The 19,660-nt window shown below is 50.6% G+C and overlaps 1 protein-coding gene across 7 annotated transcripts in view; it reads left to right on the forward strand.

The window, feature by feature from the left end:
• The window catches only part of LOC122380396 (multiple C2 and transmembrane domain-containing protein-like), a 62,290-nt gene that overhangs the window by 20,638 nt on the left and 21,992 nt on the right, over positions 1–19,660 (forward strand). Inside the window, exon 1 of one of the 7 annotated variants that reach the window (XM_043363548.1) lies at positions 2,931–3,539. The exons of 5 other annotated variants lie outside the window; for them this stretch is intronic. In XM_043363548.1, the coding sequence (XP_043219483.1) occupies positions 3,279–3,539 (261 nt within the window). In that variant the 5' untranslated portion in view covers positions 2,931–3,278. Of the gene's footprint in view, positions 1–2,930; positions 3,540–19,660 lie in introns of those variants that run through there. One more of the 7 variants, XM_043363547.1, reaches the window with a different exon arrangement.

Raw genomic sequence — 19,660 nt, forward strand, 5'->3', positions numbered from 1 at the left:
AGTGTGGCACGTGTGTTCGCAGTGGTGCCATCTACCGTCGATCCTGGCGATGGTCGGGCCGGCCGAGGGGTCGCTGTGGGTACTGGGTGTCTGTGCCGTGAATCGGCTGCGCTCCATGGCTTTGCTCCTCGTCGCACGATAGGTCAATGGTCGTGACACCTGTGCCTCCCATGCAGCGCGTCTTTATAGTGTTGCTCAATGCATATTCACTGCTGGCCTTTTGGGTATTGATCGACCCGAGCGTGATCGATAAGTCGATGTGACGCGGTCGATACTTTGACCTTGACAATGACGCGCCTTTGCAGTCATTGCTTTTGAGCAACCGGCGTTCCGTTGCGTTCGTTTGATGCAACTGGCCGGCTCAGTCCAGGTGCCAATTAAGTGTTGTTCTCTTGCTTGCTCGTTGACTACACCGAGAGGACAGTTTTGGAACTACAGCTGTGGTGTTCTTTCCGCCAGGACTTCCTACCTATTGCTATAGGTGACGTTCAGTTTGGCACGTCACGGCCGGCCATTAGCAAACAGCGGGGTGTCGGTTGTAGTGCGTAGTGGGAGGGCAGGCACGCCACTCCGTGCCTCTACCCAGCGCCACTCCGGGCGCCACCCAAGGCCACGTCCGCTGCTGAGCCCTCGCACAATGGGCACGGGTGGCCCGGACCGTCTCGGAGGTCACGCTGTATAGAAGAGGTCATGCCATGCCATAGAGGAGGTATGACGCTATATATGGAACTGTGGTTCCGTGTCACATGGATGGCCGGGACCCGTCAATACGGTTTTATTACCTTAGGGTAAACAAACGGTTGCGTCTACCTCACTTACATAATTATTGCATTGATAAGACGATAAGACTGAGACGCATCCGTTTTCTGGATCAATTGGTGAATGGGACTGTGGAGCTGGCGAATGTCTCATACCAGACTGTCACAGAGTCGCTCAGCTCTGAGCCAGCTGTCATATCTACTATTATAAATCTTAAAAAGTCCGCCGCCGTCGGGGTTACGCAGCCGGCGTTACTCCCAAAAACGCCTATTGCGGCGCCGTCGATTGACGCAGGAGGGTGAAATTTTCACGACTCGTGGGTCACGTAATTCAACAGGTCGTATTAAATTTTGGGCACGATGTGGCCGGGGGTGCGCCCGTGGCGCGTGTTCATGTGCGCCATGGGGTAAGCATTAGAATCGCGACCGGCGCCGAGCAGAGGGCACGTGCTTTAGGCTCAGTTGTTCGCTTAAAAAACTGAGTGAAAAGCATCAGAGCCGGGAGGTCGTTGACCTTTGACAACGAAGGCCGACACAAGGCACCGCTCGCCAAGAGGATTCGCCATAAATACAATTAATTTGTTTCTGCAATATCTCAGCCGTTTCTGGGCCGATTTAGCTGAAACTTGGACTGTCGGTGGTAGTGTAGGGTAGGGTAGGGTAGGGTAGGGTAGGGTAGGGTAGGGTAGGGTAGGGGTAGGGGTAGGGGTAGGGGTAGGGTAGGGTATGGTAGGGTAGGGTAGGGTAGGGGATTGTAGGGTAGGGTAGGGTAGGGGTAGGGGTAGGGGTAGGGGTAGGGTAGGGTATGGTAGGGTAGGGTAGGGTAGGGGATTGTAGGGTAGGGTAGGGTAGGGTAGGGTAGGGTAGGGTAGGGGATTGTAGGGTAGGGTAGGCGATTGTAGGGTAGGGTAGGGTAGGGTAGGGTAGGGTAGGGTAGGGTAGGGTATGGTAGGGTAGGGTAGGGTAGGGTATGGTAGTGTAAGGGTAGGGTAGGGTAGGGTAGGGTAGGGTAGGGGATTGTAGGGTAGGGTAGGGTAGAGTAGGGTAGGGTAGGGTAGGGTAGGGGATTGTAGGGTAGGGTAGGGTAGGGTATAGGGTAGGGTAGGGGATTGTAGGGTAGGGTAGGGTAGGGTAGGGTAGGGTAGGGTAGGGTAGGGGATTGTAGGGTAGGGTAGGGTAGGGTAGGGTAGGGTAGGGTAGGGGATTGTAGGGTAGGGTAGGGTAGGGTAGGGTAGGGTAGAGTAGGGTAGGGTAGGGTAGGGGTAGGGTAGGGTAGGGTAGTGTAGGGGTAGGGTAGGGTAGGGTAGTGTAGGGGTAAGGTAGGGTAGGGTAGGGGTAGGGTAGGGTAGGGTAGGGTATGGTAGTGTAGGAGTAGGGTAGGGTAGGGTAGGGTATGGTAGGGTAGGGTAGGGTAGGGTAGGGTTGCATTGAGTAACATCCTAACTTACAAAGGGCTCGAACAACTCGCATGCATCACCATCATACTTTATAGTTCAATTAAAAGCAGTTACCCAGTTCTACACAAATAATACCAATAAAAATGCAAGTTTCTACACCCAAACTAATGCATCCGTTAATCATACATATCAAAACATACAGTTATCGCGTAAATCTGTACCTCTAGTTGTTATAAATTGCTTATTGCACCCATGGCCAACTGTCAGAGTTTGACTAATTTCAGACGGACATTGGACGTTTCGGAGCTCGGACACAATCTGTAAGGTCAACTCCGTCCCCCCCCCCCCGCCGACCAAAACCGCACCCAGAGGCATTGTTCGGCGTTTTGTTCAAATTAAATGGAGTGCCAAGTACGCACTGCGTAATGCGTATGTTGGATAGCTCAATCGTGTCCAACGTTATTGGTCTCTGGAATCAACTCTGAGCGCCGTATCTACCAGTCATATAGGTATGCATAGCCGACGTTTCATGTGCCTCTCAGCGTTTCAGCTGCGCCATGCGATCACGCTCGGAGACTAATCTGCCGTAGATCCCACCTGGGCGACCCACGGGCTGTCCCGTATTACCGCCGGCCATACGGGAATTGACCCACCGTGCCACGTCCCTATTGGTGGTCACCGGCCTCGGTATGACGTCACTGAGTGACGCAGTCGGCGGACCATCGGCAGCCTATCGGCGGCTCCGATAGAGGTCGCTGACTGCACGCTGCCCAGCTGGCAGTGTTTGGGCCTGTAGTGTGGGCCGGGCCGGCGCTGGCGGGGCTGGGCGAGGTATCCGGTGAGGTGGATACGCGCAGCGCGTGGAGTGCGACGCGTGTGCGGTGTGGTGCTCTCTGTGTGCCGGTCTTTGTGACGTCGTCTTGCAATCCGAATCCGGATCGGACGGACGTCTGAGACGAGCGAGTCGCGCCTGGCTGGTGGTGGGAATTTCCTAAACCAGCGCTCCCGTGCCGGCCGGTGACGCGTGTGTCTGCGGGGAAATTCGGCCGTTGCCCTGTGATCTGGGCTAGCGCCGGGCGGGCCGGCAGCCGCCGGCAGCCGCCGCAGCTGCGCCGGCTCCGCCATGCGGCTGGGGGAGCGGCTGCGGGCCTCGCTGTCGGGAGCCCTGGAGCGCGCGCCGCGACGGACCCGTTCGGTCCGCAGCCGGCGGCAGACACTCCCGAGGCCCGTCAGTCGCCTCAGTGACGACGTGCTCTTCCTCTGTGAGGGAGACGACGAGCTCAACTCGCTGACGGCCAGCGGCAGCAGCGACAGCTCGCTGGCAGAGGTCAGCGCGGGCGGCGGACGGATTTGTGCCCGCCACCCCAGCGCCGAACCAGATGGGGTAGGTAACTGTCACCTCATGGCACCGACCCAGACCGAGTGGGTAACCCAATGTCTCACCACCGACCCAGATGGGGTAGGTAACTGTCACCTCATGGCACCGACCCAGACCGAGTGGGTAGCCCAATACCTCACCACCGACCCAGACCGTGTAGGTAACTGTCACCTCATGACACCGACCCAAGGTCGGGTCGGAATGTAATACGAGTATAATGCGATTATGCGTGTAAGATAAGAGTACCTGCTACCTTGAGTAGGGCTATAATAGCATGTAGATTGTAAACCCGATCCCACGTGAGGGGGGTGGTGCTGGGTCAAGTTCAGAAATTTTAGAGGAGGGTACAGGCTACTCAGAGTACCTACTTAGTACTTACCGTTAGGCTTGATCGTATCTTATATCCATGAAGTAGCAAGTGGTGAGTTCTGATAAGTAACGTTAAACGTTGGCAAATCAATATCGCATTGAAGCAAAAGTGTTTTTATATTTTCATGGCTTATACGCAGCCACTGTCCCCGCTCGCATGCCACGGATTGACTTTTGGTCCCATGATTTACTATCGCCAGATAATGATACTAGCGAATGTGGTCTACACTACGATACGATAATGGCGTTACGAGCTTGTTTATCATATCATCAGCCGTCCACGATCACGGTGTATCGGGTGACCGATGCAACCGTACTCGTACGAAGAAACCATGTGCCACGATTTGTCGCGCGGTTATCTCCCCTAAGCCGATTATCGGTTGTGCTTGCATAGCCGGCCGTACGCGTCATTCCCCGTGCTAGAGTGGGATTTACACACGATTCGTGCCGGTTTCGCGTCATAAGCTGTCTTGAGTGTCTATGATAATCAACTGTCTGGCTGGTTGCATATTCCACGGCTAGCAGGGGTGTAGCCAAGATATCCTCAAGGAGGGGCCCAAGGTAACCCCCTCAAAATCCAAAAAGTCATCGGATTTCATCCACTTTTTTTGGAGGGGGCCCAAATAAAAAGAAAAATGTTTATTAAAAAAATAAAAATGTTAGTACTGAGAGGACAAACAAGGCCCACGAATAGCTTCATAGATTCGCTCAGCCGGTTCTGAGGGCGTTTTGAGGGCCTCGTAGGTCGGATGAGGGTCATCATTCAGACTGTCAAAGGCCCCTACAGCCGATGGGAGTCTCGTAAGCCGTCTGAGGGTCATGTAAGCCGTCTAAGGGCCACTCAGACCGACAAAAGGCCTCTTGCACTCGCAGAGGGCCCTGTCAGACCGATGGAGGGCCCTCTCAGACAAACTAACGGCCCGTTCAGGTCATTTGAGGTCCTCCTTAAACCGATAGGGGCCCCTCAGATCGACAGTGGATCCCATCTGAGATCCCTCAAACCGACATAGGGTCAGACCAACAGTCGGAAACCAAAAGATCAACAGAGGGCAGGTGAACAGATTCGATCGAGGTCGATCGAAGGACCCATAGACCGGCAGGGGCCCCTCAGAACAGTGGAGGGCCTCTCCCAAGTCGGGAGAGGGTCCCTGAGATTGACAGAGGCCCCTCATGTCGGTAGAGGACCTCCTCAGGTGGGAAAAAAGCTTCTCCAGTTGATAGAGGTCCCCTCGGACGAACAACGGGCCCCTCAGGCCGATCGGGAGCCCCTCAGACCGACAGAAGGCCATCACGGTCCAAAAAGGGCCCATAATGCAAATTGCGACTACTTTAGACTAACTCGAGGGCAGCGCTTTTCGAGGAGCGCTGTGGCCCGAAGGTTTGGACTTTGAATTGTGAAAAACGCCCGCCCGCCGGAAAACGCAAACACCGCAAAACGCGCAAAACGCACGCCCGAAACGCCAACGCAAACGTCGCAAAAAATAAACAAACGCCCGCCCGCCGCAAACCGCAAATAAAAAACGCAAAAACGCCGCAAAACAATAAAACCGCCCGCCAACCGCAAACAAATTTAACACCGCAAACGACGCAAAAAAAAGAAGAAAACCGCCCGCATCGCCCGCCCGCCCGCCCGCCCGCCGCCAAAGACAAACACCGCAAAAAACACAAAACGCCCGCCCGCCGCAAAACGTAAACACCGCAAAACGTGTAAAACGCACGCCCGAAAAGCCAACGCAAACGGCAAAAAATCACCCGACCGCCGCAAACCACACAGAAAAAAACGCCGAAACGCCGAAAAAAATAAAACCGCCCGCACCGCACCGACGCTAACTGCTAACCGAAAACGACTAAAAGTCGCCCGCCAGCCGCCAAACGCAAACACCGCAAATAAGCGCCCGGCCGCAGCAAGATAATAATTTATCAGCGGCTGGCATACCGCTAGGCTGGTCATTTTCACAAATCAAAAAGATATCTGCAAAAATCTCCTAGATGAAAGCGCCCGATTAAAAAACGGATGGCACGTGCGTGTTCCTCGCCCCCAACTTCCTTCAGGTCAATCGTCATTTGGGTCATCTAACGCATTGACGTATCTGCAAAAATCTCCTAGATGAAAGCGCCCGAGTAAAAAACGGATGGCACGTGCGTGTTCCTCGCCCCCAACTTCCTTCAGGTCAATCGTCATTTGGGTCATCTAACGCATTGACGACCGGCTGGGTGGAATGAACATTGCGCCAAGAAACGTAAGTATATTGTCAAAAAGAATCCCCAGAGTGGTGGATCCCAAAAGTTTGAAACTACCACTTTGGCCCACTGGACGACACCTTAAACAGTTGCCGACCGGATGACACCCATTGTTTGGTCTCCCACGCCATAGTATGCATCATGGGTGCGCCGAAATGACCAAAAGTCCCAATTTCCGGTGTGCAGGGTCATTTTCAACGGCACGTGGCACGTGGTTCTGGACTTTTCCGGCCACTTTGCGACATACCCATGGGTAGTGCACCGAATGGTGGTTGATCTGCATGTAAGAAAATGGGGGGTCGTTTGGATCGTTTTCGAGCAATCTGCCGTGGAACGCATTTTTTCATTTTCCCCATTGGCTTAACACGGAAATTTTTAAAGTCACGTGGCACGTGCACCAGATGGTCCGCGGAGGGGAGACCCATACCAGAACGTAGATCACCTGGCCCACTAGAAATCCTGAAAAAATCAGAATATTTGGACCAGCCGTTTTCAAGAGCATCAAGTTGTACTGATCTCAGGCAGCTTTTGCCAAATTGTCAGGGAACTCAGATTTGTTTTTCAATAGAAAAACACAATTCTAAAGAATAGTGTTTTAACTATTGACAACAAACCTTCGGTTACAGAGGGCCCTTTAGATGTTCCACAATACCAGCATCTGCGATGCTGGGCTCCGCATCGCGGGACCGCAGGTTGTTTGAGCAAGCACCTTTGTAAACGCAGCAAAAACGCCCGCCGCCAAACGAGAGGATGAGCCTTGCACGTGCAGACCGGAGTCGGTGTGCTATCTTGAAGCGACCCCTACACGTGCGCACGTGCAGCTGCACCCCAACCGTGGCACATGAAAATAACGTCCGTTAAACGTAAACACTGACGCATTAAGACAAATATGGCGCCTTGCGGCAAGTGTGGTGTATTCATATCTGCCGTTTAGGCAGCCATCCCTCAATCAAAGCGCATCCTAATCGTCCCATGTTCGATAAAGTTACGCACATTCTGTGATTTGCGGCAAAAATGGCGCTTTGAGACAAACGTGGCGCACTGCGACAAACGTGGCGCATTCGTTCCTGTCACTTAACAATTTTATCCACCCACCAAAGTCCAGCCCAATTGGACTTAAACTGACAAAGTTATGTTCATTTGAATATTTCACAATAAAATATCTCCGCAACGGAGGTGCCCAAATCTGCACTTGTGCCACGTGACCGCCGGTGGTGTAAGCAGGACTTGTCCCCTCACTGATTGCACCATTGCAGTGTTCCTGGCTTGTGCTGTTTTCGTGCTATAAGGCCACAAATCGGCAAATACACGATAATCTGGGAGGTACGCGACTCAAACACGTGGCCACGTGGCACGTGCCGGACCTCTGATAGCTTCACCGTTCACGCCACGTGATGACCCATCGACGTGGCCATCAGCATGTAAAAGATGACCCCGGCCGGTGTCACCGTCTCTGAACAGTGGACGGCTAAACTCAAAAAACGGGAAAATTTAGGGAAATTTCACCTTCCGAATATATAATTTCCCCAGAATTTTAAATTTTTCATTTTACAAAAATCCGAGATAGCAGTTTTGTAGCCCCCTTCATTCTGTGCCTAAACCCATTTTCAGATCGACCCTATCATAAAAACTGACGGCCTGACGGCTATTTCCCCCACTCCTTGCATTTCACAATGCTAGTATGTTTAAGCACCAAAATTGACCCCGTGCCACGGCACGTGCAATAGCACGTGCGACACGTGACCACTAGTGCGACAAGCTGGACTCATCTGCTCACCGGCTGCACTGATTTGGTGTCGCTAGTTGAAGTCGTTTTCACGCCATAGGACCCCGAGTAGGCCAATGTCGGATTTTCCCGGAGGTTACCCCATCAAACACGTTTGCACGTGGCACGTGCTTTTCAATCGCCCCATATCTGACCCATACCATGTGGTAGCCGACACCCCGGGGCACAACATATTGGAACATTTTCAAAATCTAACGTGGAAATTTTTGACAAAATCGATTTGAAAATAATATTTCGAAATCGCCATAGGCTCAACATGGGGTAACTGTTCGTGACGATTACCCGAAATTTTGTCAATTATATTTTAAATAATTACCACCGTCAGTCGGGGTGCCAGCCCGAGATCCGACCCTAAAAATATCAGCAAATATAATTGACGAAATTTTTCGCAAATCGCATTTTAAATTTTCCCATGTTAACCCTATGGGAAAATGCACGTGCCGATTACCCCAAAACAGGCCCATTATACCCATTATGTTTCATAATGAAGCATAACAACATGTTCTATGGTCGTTTCTCAACAGGTCCTGAAAGTTTAAACAAAATCGTATCATATAATTTTGTGCAATGAACGAATGAAAATGTCTCTGCAAAAACGTCCATTGACTTAACATGGGGAGCGAAAAAAGTTCAACTTTGACCTCGTGCAAAGGCACGTTACGAAATTCTGAGGGGTATACGGCGCACACTAGCGTGTACCGGAAAGTGTTTCCCATAAAATGCTGGGAAGAAAACCACCCCTTTCTTGGCTCGTTTTTCCGCCATTCCCGATGGCGCAAAAAGTGTCCAAAACCCCATTGACTTAACATGGGCGAAAATTGAAACGCACGTGCCACGTGCCACGAGGTTTTAAGCGAGTAGCGACCGGTGCCATCAGGTAGATCGCCTGCGGGAGCCCATACACTGAACTTTTTACGAAGATTGATCGATTCGTCTAGGCCCCAATCAAGTTGTACTGATTCGCGGCCAGACTTGCAAAACATAGCCCGGACAACGACCGCTCCGGTTGTTTTTCAATAGAAAAACACAATTCTAACGAATAGTGTTTGTCTTTTCAAACAACCTGCGGTTAAAATATGCAAAATTTGGGTGCAATCGGCCCGGCCGTTTTCGAGATCTTGAAGCGGCACCCTGCACGTGCGCACGTGCAAGCTGGGTCCCAACTGACTTGTGCACGGCACTCTATTCGCCGGTCTCTAGCGGTGTACCAAATTTGAGCTCAATCGGCCCAGCCAATTTCAAGATCTGGAAGCGACCCCTACACGTGCGCACGTGCAGCTGCACCCCAACCGCGGCACATGAAAATACATACTTACTGACTTCTGCACGGCACCCTACTAACCAATCTCTAGTGGTATGCCAAATTTGAGCACAGTCGGTCCAGCCGTTCTTGAGATATGGAAGCGTCAGCCTGCACGTGCGCACGTGCAAACTGGGTCCCATCTGACTTGTGCACGGCACCCTACTCGCCGAGCCCTAACGGTGTGCCAACTTTGATCACAATCGGCCCAACCGTTCTCGAGATCTGGAAGCGTCACCCTGCCCGTGCGCACGTGCAGCGGCACCCCAACCGTGACACACAGAAATGTATTACCCGGCGGGTGCCTACCCCCATGCCATGTATCAGCGCAATCGGCAAAATAACTACAGAGTTATTAGACTTGCTACCGAACTGACACCTCTTCGCTTTGCACGTGGCACGTGCATTAGGGGTCACACATACGCATCGAGAGTAGCACACTACGTGTGAGAAAGGAAGAAGCTATCTCACTCAAAAGACCGCGAGTGAAGTGGTCAAGCGGTTGTGGAGATATAACCTTTGCAAAGGCGCCCCCACAACGGCCGACTGCTAATATTCAGCAATAATCAGTGTCGCGTCCGCACATGGGAGGTGTCCCCTTCACCTGTTCGTATATTCTAATGTGGTTGGGTTCAAGTCACAGCCGAGCCCTGCTTTTTTACAACTTTTCTTGAAAACTGCACACCGTGCAGTGACGTTCTATACATCAGTGGAAAGAGCATCAAAAGTTGTATATTATATTAACTTTTCACCTATATATATTACTAACGATAAAAGTTATAGAGGAATAAAGACGCACCCATTGACTTTCCATGTTAAAAATTTTCATTTTCAAACGAACTTTATTAGAAAAAACGATTTCTGCCAGCTTAACGAAGCATACCAGCATGTACTATGCTCCTTTCTCTACAAGATATAAGAGTTTGGGCGAAATCTATCTCTAAAATTTTGTACAAAGATCGAATGAAAATGTCTCTGCAAAGTCTCGACATCGCCGTCCATTGACTTAACATGGGACACAGCAAAATTCCAACTTTGATCTCGTGCAAAGACACGTTCCGAGATTCTGAGGGGTATACAGCGCACACTGGCGTGTACCTAAACGTGTTTGCCATAAAATGCCGGGAAGAAAACCACCTCTTCCTTGGCTCGTTTTCCCGCCATTGGCGATCGCGCAAAAAGTGTCCAAAACCCCGTTCACTTAACATGGGGAAAATGGAATCGCACGTGCCACGTGCCACGAGATTCTGGCGGGTATACAGCGCACACTAGCGTGTACCCAAACGTGTTTGCCATAAAATGCTGGGAAGAAAACCACCCCCTTCTTGGCTCGTTTTCCCGCTATTGGGGATCGCGCAAAAAGTGTCCAAAACCCCATTGACTTAACATGGGGAAAATGGAATCGCACGTGCCACGCGCAAAAGACTTCTTAGCGAGTAACGACCGGTGCCATCAGGTAGATCGCCTCCGGGAGCCCATACACTGAACTTTTTACGAAGATTGAGCGATTCGTCTAGGCTGCGACCAAGTTGCCCCAATTCGCTGCCAGACTTGCAAAACATAGCCCGGAGAACGACCGCTCCGGTTGTTTTTCAATAGAAAAACACAATTCTAACGAATAGTGTTTGTCTTTTCAAACAACCTGCGGTTACGTGCAGACCGGAGTGGGTGTGCTAAAAACTGACGTGCACGGCACCCTATTCGCCCGTCTAGAGCGGTGTGCAAAATTTGGGTGCAATCGGCCCGGCCGTTTTCGAGATCTTGAAGCGGCACCCTGCACGTGCGCACGTGCAAGCTGGGTCCCAACTGACTTGTGCACGGCACTCTATTCGCCGGTCTCTAGCGGTGTACCAAATTTAATCGCATTCGGCCCAGCCGTTTCCAAGATCTGGAAACGACCCCTACACGTGCGCACGTGCAGTTGTACCCCAACCGTGGCACATGAAAATACATACTTACTGACTTGTGCACGGCACCCTACTAACCAGTCTCTAGTGGTATGCCAAATTTGAGCACAGTCGGTCCAGCCGTTCTTGAGATATGGAAGCGTCAGCCTGCACGTGCGCACGTGCAAACTGGGCCCCATCTGACTTGTGCACGGCACCCTACTCGCCGATCCCTAACGGTGTGCCAAGTTTGATCACAATCGGCCCAGCCGTTCTCGAGATCTGGAAGCGTCACCCTGCCCGTGCGCACGTGCAGCGGCACCCCAACCGTGACACATTTAAATGCATTGCACGGCGGGTGCCTACATCCATGCCAAGTATCAGTGCAATCGGCAAACTAACTACAGAGTTATTAGACTTGTTACCGAACTGACACCTCTTCGTTTTGCACGTGGCACGTGCATTAGGGGTCACCCATACGCATCGAGAATAGCACAGTACGTGTAAGAAAGGGAGGAGCTGTCCCACACAAAAGACCGCGAGTGATTTGGTCAAACAGTTGTGGAGATATAAGCTTTGCAAAGGCGCCCCCACGACGGCCGACTGCTAATATTTAGCAATAATCAGTGTCGCATCCGCACACGGGAGGTATCCCCGTCACCTGTTCGTATACTCTAATGTGGTTGGGTTCAAGTCACAGTCGAGCCTTGATTTTTTACAGCTTTTCTTAAAAACGGCACATCGTGCAGTGACGTTCTATGCACCAGTGGAAAGAGCATCAAAAATTGTATATTATATCAACTGTTCACCTATATATCTTACTAATGATAAAAGTTATAGAGGAATAAAGATGCTCCCATTGACTTTCCATGTTAACAATTTTCATTTTCAAACGAACTTTATTAGAAAAAACGATTTCTGCCAGCTTAACGAAGCATACCAGCATGTACTACGCTCTTTCCTCTACAAGATATCAGAGTTTGGGCAAATTCTATCTCTAAAATTTTGTACAATGAACGAATCAAAATGTCTCTGCAAAGGCTCGGCATCGCCGTCCATTGACTTAACATGGGACACAGCAAAAATCCAACTTTGACCTTGTGCATAGAGGTGTTGCGAGATTCTGGCGGGTATACGGCGCACACGAGCGTGTACCTGAACGTGTTTGCCATAAAATGCTGGGAAGAAAACCACCGCTTCCTTGGCTCGTTTTCCCGCCATTCGCAATCGCGCAAAAAGTGTCCGAAACCCCGTTGACTTAACATGGGGAAAATGGAATCGCACGTGCCACGTGCCACGAGATTCTGGCGGGTATACAGCGCACACTAGCGTGTACCGGAACGTGTTTGCCATAAAATGCTGGGAAGAAAACCACCTCTTCCTTGGCCCGTTTTCCCACCATTGGCGATCGCGCAAAAAGTGTCCAAAACCCCGTTCACTTAACATGGGGAAAATGGAATCGCACGTGCCACGTGCAAAAGACTTTTTAGCGAGTAGCGACCGGTGCCATCAGGTAGATCGCCTCCGGGAGCCCATACACTGAACTTTTTACGAAGATTGTACATTTCGTCTAGGCCCCACCCAAGTTGCCCCAATTCGCGGCCAGACTTGCAAAACATAGCCCGGACAACGACCGCTCCGGTTGTTTTTCAATAGAAAAACACAATTCTAACGAATAGTGTTTGTCTTTTCAAACAACCTGCGGTTACCGGCATCTGCGATGCCGGGCTCCGCATCGCGGGACCGCAGGTTGTTTGAGCAAGCACCTTTGTAAACGCAGCAAAAACGCCCGCCACCAAACGAGAGGATGAGCCTTGCACGTGCAGACCGCAGTCGGTGTGCTACGGACTGACGTGCACGGCACCCTATTCGTCGGTCTATAGCGGTGTGCCAAATTTGAGTGCAATCGACCCGGCCGTTTTCGAGATCTGGAAGCGACACCCTGCACGTGCGCACGTGCAGCCTAGGCCCCAATTGACTTGTGCACGGCACTCTATTCGCCGGTTTCTAGCGGTGTACCAAATTGGAGCTCAATCAGCCCCGTCAATTTCAAGATCTGGAAGCGACCCCTACACGTGCGCTGGTGCAACTGCACCCCAACCGTGGCACATGAAAATACATACTAACTGACTTGTGCACGGCACCCTACTAACCAGTCTCTAGCGGTATGCCAAATTTCAGCAGAGTCGGCCCAGCCGTTCTTGAGATCTGGAAGCGTCAGCCTGCACGTGCGCACGTGCATAGCGGGTCCCATCTGACTTGTGCACGGCACCCTACTTACCAGCCTCTAGCGGTGTGCCAAGTTTGATCACAATCGGCCCAGCCGTTCTCGACATCTGGAAGCGTCACCCTGCCCGTGCGCACGTGCAGTTGCACCCCTACCAAGACACGTGGAAATGCATCGCCTGGAATGTGTCTACCTCCATGCCAAGTTTTAGCGCAATCGGCCCAGTAATTACCGCGAGCTATTGCACTTATTACAAAACAGGCACCTCTTGGCTTTGCACGTGGAACGTGCGTTAGGGGTCACCCATATGCATCGAGAGTAGCACACTATGTGAAAGAAGGAAAAAAGCTACCCAACACAAAAAACCGCACGTGTATCAGCCCAGTGGTTGCCGAGATATAAGTCGTACAAAAACGTCCCCACGGCGGCCGGCCGCTATTTAGCAGTAAAATCGTGTCGCATCCTTCTATGGGAGGTATCCCCGTCACCTGTTCGTATACTGTCTGAGCAAAGACCATACGTTACGGTCCAAACTCCATAGTGAGGCGGACATACGAATTTACGAGAGTTTAGCGACGAAATGATTCACTTAATTGTTAAGTAATGGGTACCATTAGGTAGACCATAAATTTTATCTAGCATCTCACCGTAGATGCAGTAAAAAGTGCTTTACTTTTCAATGTATATAAAGACTTGCTCAGCTCAATCAGTTCACTCTGTATTGGCTCAAGCCGTATCATGCGAACGCAATGCAAACTAGAGCACCGACAGCGCAGCGCTCCCCAACTCACTGCTCGCCCAGTCCACCCGGGCCGCCGCCACGACGGCCCCCCGCAAGTAGGCATCCCGCACTGCACCGACAGCCGCGGGCGACCAGCTGACCGGCCAGCTGACCGGCCAGCAGCCGGCGGGCGGCAGGGCGCGGATGGCCGACCCGCCGGCGCGGCGAGGGAGGGGAGGAACGCAGCTGAAAGACCCGACTACATATATATCAAAGAAACATTATATGTAATCATCGATGACGCGACATAAATCTGCTTTATTGGGGTTAGCGGTGTAGTCTGTGATGCCATCACAATGAAAATAGGCGCCTAGTTTTGTACAGCATCAAATTCTGATTCCATAACGACTCTCGCTAGTCCATTTTCAATTGTAAATAAGCCTTTTATTGCGATGCAAAGTCCCGAAATGGTGCCGACGGCGGCCGGTCCCCCGATGGTACCATACCATAGATGGTAAACAGGTTAGTTCACATTCCCGCCGCTATGCGGGCGGCGGCGGCGCCACCTGTCCTCGTGTCCGCCTGACACCGTAACGATATAGGTCTGAGCTCAAATCTCGGTAATGTCGTGCTTTTTTACTATATTTCTCAAAAACGGCACCACGTGCAATAAAGTTGTATATATCATTGGAAAGAGCATCAAAAGTTGTATAAAATATCAACTTTTCACTTGAATATGTCTTCAAGGTACAAAGTTATTAAGCACCAAAGACGCTCCCATTGACTTTCCATGTTAAAATTTTTCATTTTTAAAGAAGCCTAAAGACAACAAACGAATTTGCACAGCTTAAAGAAGCATAACAACATGTTCTATGGTCTTTTCTCAACAAGTCCTGAAAGTTTAAACAAAATCGTATCATATAATTTTGTACAATGAGCGAATGAAAAAGTCTCTGCAAAAACGCCCATTGACTTAACATGGGGAGCGAAAAAAGTTCAACTTTGACCTCGTGCAAAGACACGTTACGAAGTTCTGAGGGGTATACGGAGCACACTAGCGTGTACCTGAACGTGTTTGCCATAAAATGCTGGGAAGAAAACCACCTCCTTCTTGGCTCGTTTTCCCGCTATTCGCGATCGCGCAAAAAGTGTCCCAAACCCCCATTGACTTACTATGGGAAAAATGGAATCGCACGTGCCACGTGCCACGAGGTTTTAAGCGAGTAGCGACCGGTGCCATCAGGTAGATCGCCTCCGGGAGCCCATACACTGAAATTTTTAAGAAAATCGAGCCACAAGTTTAGGCCTGACCCAAGTTGCCCCAATTCGCGGCCAGACTTGCAAAACATAGCCCGGAGAAGGACCGCTCCGGTTGTTTTTCAATAGAAAAACACAATTCTAACGAATAGTGTTTGTCTTTTCAAACAACCTGCGGTTAATCGCGGGACCGCAGGTTGTTTGAGCAAGCACCTTTGTAAACGCAGCAAAAACGCCCGCCGCCAAACGAGAGGATGAGCCTTGCACGTGCAGACCGGAGTCGGTGTGCTACGGACTGACGTGCACGGCACCCTATTCGCCGGTCTATAGCGGTGTGCCAAATTTGAGTGCAATCGACCCGGCCGTTTTCGAGATCTGGAAGCGACACCCTGCACGTGCGCACGTGCAGCCTGGGCCCCAATTGACTTGTGCACGGCACTCTATTCGCCGGTTTCTAGCGATGTACCAAATTTAATCTGAATCGGCCCAGCCGTTTCCAAGATCTGGAAGCGACCCCTACAGGTGCGCACGTGCAGCTGCACCCCAACCGCGGCACATGAAAATAGGTACTTACTGACTTGTGCACGGCACCCTACTAACCAGTCTCTAGTGGTATGCCAAATTTGAGCACAGTCGGTCCAGCCGTTCTTGAAATATGGAAGCGTCAGCCTGCACGTGCGCACGTGCAAACTGGGTCCCATCTGACTTGTGCACGGCACCCTACTCGCCGAGCCCTAACGGTGTGCCAACTTTGATCACAATCGGCCCAGCCGTTCTCGAGATCTGGAATCGTCACCCTGCCCGTGCGCACGTGCAGCGGGACCCCAACCGTGACACATGGAAATGCATCGCCTGGAAAGTGTCTACCTCCATGCCAAGTTTTAGCGCAATCGGCCCAGTAATTACCGAGCTATTGCGCTTATTACAAAACAGGCACCTCTTGGCTTTGCACGTGGAACGTGCGTTAGGGGTCACCCATATGCATCGAGAGTAGCACACTATATGAAAGAAGGGAAAAAGCTACCCCACACAAAAAACCGTAAGTGTATCAGCCCAGTGGTTGCCGAGATATAAGTCGTACAAAAACGTCCCCAGACTCCCCACGGCGGCCGGCCGCTATTTAGCAGTAAAATCGTGTCGCATCCTTCTATGGGAGGTATCCCCGTCACCTGTTCGTATACTGTCTGAGCAAAGGCCATACGTTACGGTCCAAACTCCATAGTGAGGCGGACATACGAATTTACGAGAGTTTAGCGACGAAATGATTCACTTAATTGTTAAGTAATGGGTACCATTAGGTAGGCCATAAATTTTCTCTAGCATCTCACCGTAAATGCAGTAAAAAGTGCTTTACTTTTCAATGTATATAAAGACTTGCTCAGCTCAATCAGTTCACTCTGTATTGGCTCAAGCCGTATCATGCGAGCGCAATACAAACTAGAGCACCAGACAGCGCAGCGCTCCCCAACTCACTGCTCGCCCAGTCCACCCGGGCCGCCGCCACGACGGCCCCCCGCAAGTAGGCATCCCGCACTGCACCGACAGCCGCGGGCGACCAGCTGACCGGCCAGCTGACCGGCCAGCAGCCGGCGGGCGGCAAGCCGCGGATGGCCGACCCGCCGGCGCGGCGAGGGAGGAGAGGGAGGCAGCTGAAAGACCCGACTACAAACATATATACCAAAGAAACAATACATGTAATCATCGATGACGCGACATAAATCTGCTTTATTGGGGTTAGCGGTGTAGTCTGTGATGCCATCACAATGAAAATAGCCTAGTTTTGTAGAGCATCAAATTCTGATTCCATAACGACTCTCGCTAGTCCATTTTCAATTGTAAATAAGCCTTTTATTGCGATGCAAAGTCAAAACTAAGCCCGAAATGGTGCCGACGGCGGCCGGTCCCCCGATGGTCCCCCATACCATAGATGGTTAACAGGTTAGTTCACATTCCCGCCGCTATGCTGGCGGCGGCGGCGCCACCTGTCCTCGTGTCCGCCTGGCACCGTAACGATATAGGTCTGAGCTCAAATCTCGGTAATGTCGTGCTTTTTTACGAAATTTCTCAAAAACGGCAGCACGTGCAATAACGTTGTATATATCATTGGAAAGAGCATCAAAAGTTGTATAAAATATCAACTTTTGACTTAAACATATCTTAAACGTAAAAAGTTATTAAGCAGCAAAGACGCTCCCATTGACTTTCCATGTTAAAATTTTTCATTTTTAAACGAGCTTCAAAAGAGCAAACGAATTCTGACAGCTTAACGAAGCATAACAACATATTCTATGGTCTTTTCTCAACAAGTCCTGAAAGTTTAAACAAAATCGTATCATATAATTTTGTACAATGAGCGAATGAAAATGCCTCTGCAAAAACGCCCATTGACTTAACATGGGGAGCGAAAAAAGTTCAACTTCAAACTCGTGCAACTCAAGTTAACGAATTCTGACGGGTATACGGCGCACACTGGCGTGTACCAGAACGTGTTTGCCATAAAATGCTGGGAAGAAAACCACCTCCTTCTTGGCTCGTTTTCCCGCCATTGGCGATCGCGCAAAAAGTGTCCAAAACCCCGTTGACTTAACATGGGGAAAATGCAATTGCACGTGGCACGCGCAATGATTTTTGTTGCGAGTAGCGACCGGTACCATCAGGTAGATCACCTGCAAAAGTCTATACCCTGAAATTTTTACGATCCTAAACGCAAAACTCTAGGCTGCGACCAAGTTGCCCCAATCTCAGGCCAACTTTGCAAACATAGCCCGGAGAAGGACCGCTCCGGTTGTTTTTCAATAGAAAAACACAATTCTAACGAATAGTGTTTGTCTTTTCAAACAACCTGCGGTTATGCATGATAGTTACACCTTGACTTTGCGCACACACCGCTGGACCCCCTGGTCTCAAAAGAGCCCCGAGGCTCTAAAATTGGGGCTCCCTTGGCCAAATTGTGGCTACGCAGCTGCATTAAATCTTTTCAAACAACCTGCGGTTAAAATATGCATGATAGTTACACCTTGACTTTGCGCACACACCGCTGGACCCCCTGGTCTCAAAAGAGCCCCGAGGCTCTAAAATTGGGGCTCCCTTGGCCAAATTGTGGCTACGCAGCTGCATTAAAAGATCTGTCGCAGGGGCATTTGCGTCGCCAATGGCCCACTGTGTCAGCCAGGGGTCCCTATGGAATAGGGCCCCTGGCCTGGCACGATGGGGGCCCCTTTGAGCTCCAAAGGGGGGGGGGTCATGGCCCCTTGGCTACGCCCCTGACGGCAGTGCCCTAGTTGACCAGCTTTTCTGACGTTTAAGTTATCTCTCCAATTGTCCGTTGCAGTGATGGCGATTAATGCACTTGAAAAGGTGTTTTAGTACAGCGCCGAACGATGGCGTAGAATGACGCATCACTAATATGCCAATTGAGACATACTGCACCAAGCAAAATTGTCAACTTTGGAAACGACTAGATATAGGGTTTAATCGATGTTGCCAAGCGGTGCAGGAAGGTAACTATCTCTCGTCAGGCAGGCTTCTGATTAAAAGGCGTTTTCACTTAGCGTACTTGGCGGCCGCATGTGAAAATAAGCCGATAAACCTCAGTTGAGAGCTGCCTGGTGTATGATGTGAATTGAGCTGCCGCCGATGGTCCTTATTCAGTGATGTTAGAAACGGTCATATTCTTGGCCTTGCGGACGTTTTCCAAAGCGGACATTTTCTTACAAAATAGTTACTTTTCTTACTGGACATATTTTCCCCACACACCTTGCCGACAAATCGCCATTCTTACGGCAATTTCCTATCGGAGGCAAATTCTTACACAGTTTTAAAGTTTCTTACAATGATTAAAGGTTTCAATATTTCAAACATTAGGATCAATAAAATGTAGCCTAAGACGACTAGCATCCACTGGAATGGTTGTTTGAGACGTGGCAGATCAACTTCTTCACATTTCGTCCTACTCCTTCTTTGGGAAATGATGCCTGTCTTTGACCTTGTGTTTGACCTTGAAGGTCAAGGGCTAGAGCCAAAGTCAGGGTAGCGGAGGCTAGCCAACGAGGCTTTTGGGACCGTTTTAGCCGCTCTTTCCATGCATTCGAGACGTCATCGGGTACCCCGTCGTTTGACCTCAAATATGACCTTGAAGTTCAAAGGTCAAGGTTAAGGTCATGGTCACGGAGGCTGCCCATGGTGACGAGCTATCATGTATGACCACTTACGGTCCTCTTGGGGTAATAATTCGGGACGTTTTTGGGTATCCCGTCTTTTGACCTGGAGTTTGACCTCTAAGGTCAAACATTAGGGTCAAGGTCAAGAGAATAGAATGTAGCCCAAGCGGACAAGCATCC

Source organism: Amphibalanus amphitrite, unplaced genomic scaffold (genome assembly GCF_019059575.1).
Source record: "Amphibalanus amphitrite isolate SeventyFive unplaced genomic scaffold, NRLGWU_Aamphi_draft 000097F_arrow, whole genome shotgun sequence".
Classification (NCBI taxonomy): domain Eukaryota; kingdom Metazoa; phylum Arthropoda; class Thecostraca; order Balanomorpha; family Balanidae; genus Amphibalanus; species Amphibalanus amphitrite.